Consider the following 9,746-nt stretch of genomic DNA (forward strand, 5'->3'; position numbering starts at 1 on the left):
TTTTGTTTATTTACAATGAATGTACAAAATCCTGTGTTTCATTGAATGCAGAAGGAATCAAAGAGCAGAAACAGCTTCTTTTGTTCAACAGCACGAAGAGATCTCTTTTCAGTGTGCTCGTCTCATGCAATAACCTCTCCTCAGGTTGTTTCGAGGGTCATTCTCTGTGCTTTCAGCTGCTCCTTTAGGCTCAGCTGTCTCTCTCTCTCTTTTGGCTTGTCTGCACTACCCGCCGGATTGGCGGACAGCGATCGATCCGGGGGGGGGGGGTTTCAATTTATCGCGTCTAGTTTAGACATGATAAATCAACCGCTGAGCACTCTCCTGTCGACTCTGGTACTCCACCAGAAGGAGGAGCACAAGTGGAGTCGACGGGAGAGTGTCAGCTGTCGACTTACCGCAGTGAAGACAACGCGGTAAGTAGATCTAAGTACATTGACTTCAGCTACGCTATTCACGTAGGTGAAGTTGCATATCTTAGATCGACCCCATGCGGTAGTGTAGACAAGCCCTTTGTCTTTCTCAGTTTTCCTGTTCTGCCTTCTCCCCTACACACACAACTACCAAAACAATACTGAGCCAAAAGATCCAGGGCAGGTTCACACACTCCTTTTGTCTTAGGTGGGGATTTTAACTCAATCCATAACAAGGTTCCATCCAGCTCATAACAATATTTCTTCAAAAGTAGCCTCCTCACAAGAGTTCTCTGAATTTTAACTATATGGGAAGTCTGTAATTAAATTACTGATATCATCTGGGACAAAGAAAATGTTGAACGGAGGGTGCTAAATTTCTCAAAGAGCTCATTGTTAATTAACTTTAACTTGTAAAATAACTCATGGATTTACTTGTAAATTCTCAGAAAACTCACTCTGTTCCCCAAGAGAAACTGTTGTAAATTTGGGGAGAGTTGCTTTAATTGTAAAATTCATCTCAATCTTAACTATGGAACCTCACCTGATGCTTCCTTAATGCCAGCTGAGTTCAGTAGATACTGTTCGTGAGCTTACAGACTTCTCAACAGCACGACAGTAGAAGAGAGATATGGTAACAGGAGGTGTGGCAGCAAGAAGTCATAGAATCATAGAAGTGTAGGACTGGAAGGGACCTCGAGAGGTCATCTAGTCCAGTCACCTGCACCCAAGGCAGGACTAAGTAATAACTAGACCATTCCTGACAGGTGTTTGTCTAACCTATTCTTAAAAACCTCCAATAATGGAGATTCCACAACCTTCCTAGGCAGTTTGTTTCTGTGCTTAACCACCCTGACAGGAAGTTTTTCCTAATGTCCAACCTAAACTTCCCTTGCTGCAATGTAAGCCCATTGTTTCTGGTTCTATCCTCCTTGTAACAACCTTTTATGTACTTGAAAACTGTTACCAGGTCCCCCCTCAGTCTTCTCTTCTCCAGACTAAACAAACGCACTTTTTTCAATCTTCCCCCACAGGTCATGTTTTCTAGACCTTCAATTATTTTTGTTGCTCTTCTCTGGACTTTCTCTGATTTGCCCTCAACTTTCCTGAAATGCGACACCCAGAACTGGACACAATAGTCCAGCTGAGGCCTTATCAGCATGGAGTAGAACGGAAGAATTATTTCTTGTGTCTTGCTTACAACACTCCTGTAAATACACCCCAGAATGATGTTTGCTTTTTTTGCAATAGTGTTACATCGTTGACTTATATTTAGCTTGTGATTCACGATGACCCCCCAGATCCCTTTCTGCAGTACTCCTTCTTAGGCAGTCGTTTCCCATTTTGTATGTGTGCAACTGATTATTCCTTCCTGAGTGGAGAAGTTTGCATTTGTCCTGATTGAATTTCATCCTATTTACTTCAGATCATTTCTCCAGTTTGTCGAGATCATTTTGAATTTTAATCCTACCCTCCAAAGGCTTTGCAACCCCTCCCAGCTTAGAGTCGCCTGCAAACTTTATAAATGTACTCTCTATGCCATTATCTGTCATGCGCAGAGGTATGGGGCAGTATGCAGAATGGTGGCAGGAGGCATGACAGGAGAATGCTGCCGTAGGAGGCACAGCATTAAGAAGTATGGCAGTAAGAATGACAGCAGTGGGCTTGGCAGAAAGAGATGGAATCAGGAAGAATTGTAGTAGGGCTATAGCATAACAAAGAGATCATCCATGTCTCTCTCCTATTGTCATGCTTCCAGCCATCATGTCTTCTGCTGCCACGCTCCCGGGTATAATGTTCCTTCTTCCTGCCTTCTTCTGATGCAGCATTTGTGACAAAAGTACATGTGGGGCAGACACTTTTCACAAAGAGTGTGGCAGTGTGGGATCAGGCAGTGAAAGTCGGTAGTAACTGGATATGTGAGGAGGAGCCTGAAATCTATGATCCTTGGAATTCTTGGCAAATCTCTTTGTAATTTCACCTAAAAGTTCCAGCTTTGTAGTGAAAGGTAGGGCTTGTCTACACTACCCACTGGTGCTCCTCCAGAACGAGAAGTGCAAGCGGAGTCGACGGGAGAGCGCCAGCTGTTGACTTACCGCAGTGAAGACACCGCGGTAAGTAGATCTAAGTACATTGACTTCAGCTAGGCTATTCACGTAGCTGAAGTTGCGTATCTTAGATCGACTCCGTGCGGTAGTGTAGACAAGCCCGTAGTGATGAGTGAAGCTCAGAGGTTTATTCTGAAGAGGTTCCCAGCAGTTGTTTATCCAAATTATCTGCATTAGAATCTGTGAGATGAAATTAAGAAAGGGGGAAATTAAGCCGTATTTTCCCTACAAATGGCTGCAGAGAGCAGTCTTCCACTGACTGGGAAGACAAGCTGGTCTTGCTCATGTCTGAAGTACATGCCTCTGTGGTTCTAAGAGCTACATAATTGGGCTGCAAATCTCCTCAGGGTGGTTTTTGCTGTGGTACTGAGTTCCTTCTGCCTCCTGCCCTGCCCCAGGCTTCAAGAACTACCACCAACCTCCATCAAACAGAATCAGAAACTTCACTGAATTTTTCTAACTTTAGGAAAGGTTGTGCGGGTTTCAGTCCAAGGGATGGGGAATGTTTGGGGGTTTTTTTAGACAAACCAAAGTATGCATCAGTACAAAAAATCCTTATGTACGTTCAGCGAGTCTGTTTACACAGCATACACAGAACAATGGCATTTTTCCTTTTCGAATAGCTACTTGAATATGTAGCACTTGTGTGTTGGTGACAGCCATGAGGCAGATTTCAGAACTACAGGATAAACTGCAGAGCTATGCATGTTTAACTATCTCACCTGCTCACTGATCTGTCTCCCCAGGACTTATTCTAATACAGTATTACAAAGCCCTGAGCAGCTTCAGGCAGCCATCACTTTAAAATGTATATTAACCTGCTGTGGAGTGATGCTTCCCCCTTTAGTCCCCAAATGTGGAAGTCTCATCTCCCCCAGCCCTGTAAAAAAAAAAAAATATCACACTGGCACAAGGCCCAGGATGGGTCATATTCAGTCCTGCAGGTAGAAGAAGCTTTATACCCTTGGAAAGGGATTGTACATTGGGAAGTTACCTACAATCATTCTTCTAGATCTAAAAATATAATTGCCAGATTCTCCATTATGATCAGGCACCTTTGAGTTGCACAGTCAGCACAACGGAGCTGGACTCTCGCTGTGTCTCGCCAGAAGGGCGGCACCCCTCTGCCATAAAGCCAGCAGAAGTCAGCTTCTTTGCCAAGGGCCCCGTCCCACTGCAGCACATGGGGCGAGGTGGACAGAGTGGGGCTCTTCTCCACGCCGTTGACCCACAGTGGAGGGATTAAAAAAAAATAGTCCCAAGACAAATTCATACCTTAAAATATTTCTACAACAGATGCAGCATGCACAAAATACAGTGCAGTAAAGGTTAATGGCACTCATTTGCAATCTCCACTCTCATCCCCGACTCAGCTACTAAACCCTTTACTCTACCATCATGCATTTTCCCAGTAAATATTTCTTCTGATACTTCCACGGTGAACAAGTGCAACTGGAGGCGATCAAAGGTACGCACACGAAGATGGTATCGATACCAGTAGCACCCTGCCTTACTGACAGCTCCCTTTCCATTGTATTTATTGTACAGGATTCAAAACAAAGGATGTTAGTAACATTATAATTGTGCAGATGAAGAGAGCTAGCTACACCACAGCACTGTGTCAATAATTTATTACATTTTATGCTGTTATTGAGTAATTTTACTACCAGCACTTGAGAACAGCTTGAACCTTATACAGAGTAATACAACTTGCAACATACCAGTGGATAGAGTGAATAGTTAAGAAAGAGGTGAAGCTTGGAACAAAACATACATTGAAACAAATATGCTTCTGCATTTATCTAGCTCCATGTACAATCAAATACTAAATCAACACATTATATTTAATGATTTTTTTCATATACACATAATTTTAAGAGCTAATCAGAAAAGTTCATCTTACAGTGTAACTATTTACACCAAACTCTGAGTGTTTAGGGACATTGCTTTCTCTTACAGACATTAGTATTCTCTTCAAACATTTCCTAATGGACATGGTGAGGAAGATATTGGAAGTGGGACTCAGATTTGTCTTAAGAACAACATTTAAAGGAACAGTAATGTTTTTTTAGAGGTGTATATGCAGCTTATTAACTTTACATTTAACAATATCCTTAGGGATTAAAACAGCAGAGTTTTTTGTGGTATGGAATTTTAATTTCCTTGGAAGTGATCTTTAGTGAGAAAAATTCTCTTGTGATTACAGAATTCTTTACTCAAAGCCCCATTCTGGGCTAAGTTTGGAGGATGACAGTATTGAACTACTGCTAAAATGTGTCTACCACTAAGAGACATACAGACACGGTGAGAGTTTAGCAGATTGTTTCTTATTACCATTGTTAAACCATAGGTGTGCTAGGGGTAAGAGGATTAGTTACTCTTGTTTGAGAAGAGGTTCTTGTCAATTATCTTTGTTAATGTGTTAATGGGAGGGATTGTGCTGCTACCTACAACCACATGACTCCACTACCATGTCTTCATATTGTTTGTAGACCACGTTATTTGCAGAGTCTATGAAGAGAATGCTAATCGGACTCAGTCTGGTTGGAACACAGCAAGTCGGAGGAGTAGATTCTGGGTCCATTGAGTTCATTAGCGTTTGGATAACTGCATGATTGGTGGGTTCCAAATGAGATCGAAGAGGAAATTCACAAAGCCCTTCACAGTGATAAGCTTCATATTCCAGAGGGGCTATTATCCAGTCGTCCCAGCCCATGTCCTTAAAATTCACATGGAGAGCTTTTTTACTACACCTTGCCTTCAGGTTCTTGTTGGGCCTCTTCCCTTGCCTCGTTGCTAGAGGAGCTCTTCTCTTCCTCCGCTGATTGAACAAGTATTCATAAACAGTTTTGTCATCTTGGCCTGATCTCGCCTTGATTTCATTAAAAAACAGGTCCCTTTTTTTTGTCCTCCCAAATACCAAGAAGAGAGCCTTTTCATTGACCTGCCTCCCTGTTCTATTCAATCCCATACTCCTCAGATCAATAGCTCTCCCCCTATCAAAAGCTTCGAGTTCGAAACACAAGTTAACTGAGTTTTTAAAATTCCTAAAAAGTTTCCAAATGTCAAATACTTCCCATTTTGGTGTATCTGCAGTGCTGACAGTGCGAGAGTCCAGGAGAGTTGCTGCTTGTCTGTTTGTGGGGCAACTGAACAATTTCACTTGGGAAGTTTTCCCAAGAGAATGAGGCTTCCAGGTCTCAGAGGGCTTTTTCCTTAATATCCGCAGCTCTGCCCCCAACAAACCATCTTTTTCTAATGCACTGATGTCAAAAATATATTTTTGTTTTCTTATGGCTGGAGCTCGGTCATCTAAAACAAAACAAAAACCGCAGATACTTTTAAGTTTATTGTAAACAAGAATGAGTATTAGCTCTAAAATTCCTCCTGTTACTTCTGAAGTTTGCTCACAAACTCACAAGATCACTCGCTATTAGCCCACAGTCTTGGAAGTCATAATAAAGAGCCTTTTAACCAATACAGAGACAGTCATAAAAACCTGCTCTGAGCTGAGACTCAGAGGAGCTTAATGACTCAGTAGTGAAATGGCATTCTGAACTCTTCTTGTTTCAGCCAAAGAAATGTCATCTCACCTGTGTGTGTTTTCTGGCCCCAAAGTATCAATTAGCCAACTGGCAGAGATTTCTCCTTCAAGTGTGAGCCATCGCAGTGCATAGCCACCACTTACATTCTTGACATAGGACTGAAGTGGGGCATAAGTGGTGCCTGGACCTCATTCTGGCCCCCTGTACAGGGGTGAATTTCACCAATAGACAGTACAATGGTGAATTTGTCCTTTAAAACCCAAATCCTCCAGGAACTGCCAGGCACCAGGACAACTGCTTTATTAACTACACAAGGCTCAACTTATTCTGATGGAGCAAAAAAATATAACCCCCAGAACCACCGTTTCATTTGCCTGGTAAGGTTGATAAGAAGCATTGTTAAGAAACATGGCTATTTAAATTCAGCATGTTACATTGACGTTGCCTTCCAAAGGAAAATCAAGAATTTCATCTGGAACGCAGCTCTGCTGAACAGCATCCCATTTCTCTACAGCAGCCAAATTGTGATCATTAACTGCCTTCGGTGTCCCCGTTCTGGACTGGATTGTCAGGTACCAGCCTCACCATTGCTCTCTCATCCATAGCAGTCCCAGGAGCTGCTCTCCATGGGCACCATCCATGCTCACTGAAATCCCTGAAAAAACACACCCTAACGTTATGGAGAGCAGCACTGGGCTCGAATTGCCCTACTTGAGCAGTCAGGTGAACACCTGATCTGTGACACTGCCCATCTCACCAATAAGAAGCTACGTGATGAACAGGAAATGAAGCCTCTTCATTTATTGGAGGAAGGGGTGCACTAGGCTAGCTCAATTTTCTCAAAATTTTCCACAATCAGAAACTTGTGCCACAGAGTCTCAGGTCTCTCCTTGAAGAGGCCAGCATTTTCACAAAGAAGCTCTTTGTTTTGCTCCTGGAAAAGCACAGAAATAGCACTGTCTTTACAGCGCCATATGCCAGTAGACATATGGCTAACAAGAAATAAAATGGTATTTTACCAACTACTGTAGTTTAAGTATGAAAAAAGCCCCCGAGTCATATTTTCAAAGGTGTTTAGGCACCTAAACATGCAGATAGGCAGCCAGTGGGTTTTCAAAACCACCTAGGCATCTAACAGCCATTCATTTCAATAGGAGTTAGGTGCCCCAGTGTTTTTGAAAATCCCACTAGGCACCTATCTGCATCTTTAGGCATCAGAAAGCCTTCGAAAATCTGTCCCTATATGTTTTGCTTAGCTAGCATACAAATATTATGCCCTGCTGCCAGAAGAATCTTCGAAGCTTAACTGAAAAGACAAAAACTGCCTATAAGTTACATGATTCTGATTACATTCGAATCAGTCAAGCTATTTTCTTTCAATAATTATCATTATTTTTCAATTAACAATATGTGCAGACATGCATCACACACATACACACTCAAAAATGCTGTAGCTCCTTTCTTACCTTGTCCTTTATCTATAAAGCTTGTTATTGTATTGGCAAGTCCAGTCTCCAGTTTTACACTTCCATTAATGCCTTTTCTTTCTGCATCCGAGAGAGTCCTGTAGAGGGAGAGCATGTATTCATGTGGCGTTATAGGGGGATGTTTGAAAGTCTCTTTAGGTTCCCTTTGTGTTACAGGCTCTTTAGTCTTTTTGGTTTTGTAAGAACTGGCATCAGTATTCCCTGTGCCAGTTTTTCTGAGCGAGGCTTTGCTGCCAAAGTTCTGAACCTTTGGGGTCACTGTCCTTACTCCAGATTGCCTGTTTGGGGACTGCCCTACCTTTGCGTCTGTGGTCCCTTCTCTAGAGAGACTCTTCTTTGATTCATTATTCTTTGCCAAGAGAGCTCCAGCTTGAACAGTATTGGTTTTAGCTCTAGCCTTTAAGGTCCCAGTACTATATCCATGGTTTCCAGTCCTAAAGGTACCTGCCCTTGGCGAGGGATTTGTCTCTTTTCCTTCTGCTTTTAACAATCCTAACTTGGATCCTGGATTACTCTGACCTGCTTCGGAATTACTCAACACTACAGAAACTAGAACCAGGTAAAACCAAGTCAAGTGCCAAAGCAATAAAGTGAGAAAGTGCAAGATTTTCATCCTCTGGTCTTCCTTTGAATGCCACTAAAGAAAAAATCAGAAAAGGTTCCTCCAGTTTGGCATAAGAAAACATGAAAGAAATTAAAAACTGAAGTCAGCAGGAATAGTTTTCTTTTAAGTTTAAAACACTTTAAATCTGTTTGTTTAACATTTGTATCCAGTCCCATAGTGGAAATGCTCATTTATTCAGATCTAATCTTCTCCTGGCCTCAGTTAGCAGCTAAAAAGAACTTGTTCTTGAAAAGAGAAGGTTTACCACCCCTTTTTCTTCTGTAAAACTGACTGAAAGCTTGAAGGAGTCTTGTTTAAATCTGAGGGGTTTTTTTTCCAAGAAGGAAGAATGGCGTAATGCTGCCTCTGTGTTACAAGTTTCTTTTTCTTTTTTTTTTTTTTTTAAAGTTTTGAATCCTTTCCAGTGAAAATATTTCACACACAGAGACCTGCAGGTGCTTAGAAATTTTTTACAAACCTGAACTCAGGAATTGGAAACGGAATTCCAACAAAAACCTATTTAATTACTCTCTGATGTCATGCTGTCTAAACTAATTTAACTGCGATATATTTCTTTTAAAAAAATCTTCTTTACCCTTTCCATTAGCATGAGTCATACTCTGCTTCATGTGAAACAACTCTGTAGGATCAAAACTCCAGAGGATGCCTTTTAAAGTGGCAATACGACCTTTACATTAGCCTTAGATGAACTTCACATTCAAACAGAACAAAGTACAAAACTAACGGTATGAATCTTGTACGGAAGCTGTTGGAATAAACACATTCAAATATCTTATGATTCATAAGACAAATTTCAAACAGTTCTGGACTTGGAATCTTTTCCTGATAATTGCAACAGTGAAGTTGCTTTTTTGTTTGGCTAACTGAAGGACTTTGCTAATAAAGTCATATACATCCATTCACACAAAGAACATATTTTGAAGGCATTTATCATTACACTTTTAGAAAATAAAGTTAATTTCAGTTTGATGCAAACACTTGAACAAATGAACTGAAGCCTCATGAAATACAGAAGGAATGTTTCCCTGTTTTGTAGACAGCATTTTCATGCCTCTCCAGATTTCCCCATTTCTGTAATCTGTTCCTGACTGTAGAATTTACCTATCAGATCTGATTTTGTCCAGAATTAAGCAGCAGTGTCCCCTGCAGGAAAATAGAGTTTCTGTCAACCTAAGGCATGGAGGGAGCCAGAGAGACAGGATTCTAAAACTCCCAGTCACAGGTTTGGTTTACACTAGCAAGTTATGCTGGTATAACTAAATCACTCAGGGGTGTGGAAAAACCCCTGAGCCACACAGTTATACTGACCTAACCTCCAGTGTAGACAGCGTTATGTCGATGGAAGAAGCCCTCCTGTTGGCGTAGGTAGCTGTGACACCCTGTATCTCTGGGGAACACCCTGCACCCCATGTTCATCCTTATAATATGATTGTGTGGTATCCAATGCAAAGTTTGTCATATTGGGTGTCTTCAGAAGGCTCAAAGAATCATAGAATATCAGGGTTGGAAGGGACCTCAGGAGGTCATCTAGTCCAACCCCCTGCTCAAAGTAGGATCAATCACCCCAA

At 41.6% G+C, this 9,746-nt stretch overlaps 1 protein-coding gene across 1 annotated transcript; it reads right to left on the bottom strand.

Moving 5' to 3' along the window:
- Window positions 1-4,687: 4,687 nt before the first annotated feature.
- Window positions 4,688-8,166, bottom strand: GDF5 (growth differentiation factor 5). Its single transcript, XM_073310053.1, has 2 exons — window positions 7,533-8,166; window positions 4,688-5,833 (listed from the first exon to the last, which is right to left on the bottom strand). The coding sequence occupies exons 1-2, from the start codon at window positions 8,164-8,166 to the stop codon at window positions 4,965-4,967; spliced, it is 1,503 nt and encodes a 500-aa protein (XP_073166154.1). The 3' UTR covers window positions 4,688-4,964.
- Between the last annotated feature and the right edge of the window lie 1,580 nt (window positions 8,167-9,746).

The sequence above is a fragment of the Lepidochelys kempii genome, chromosome 13 (genome assembly GCF_965140265.1).
Source record: "Lepidochelys kempii isolate rLepKem1 chromosome 13, rLepKem1.hap2, whole genome shotgun sequence".
NCBI classification, from domain to species: domain Eukaryota; kingdom Metazoa; phylum Chordata; order Testudines; family Cheloniidae; genus Lepidochelys; species Lepidochelys kempii.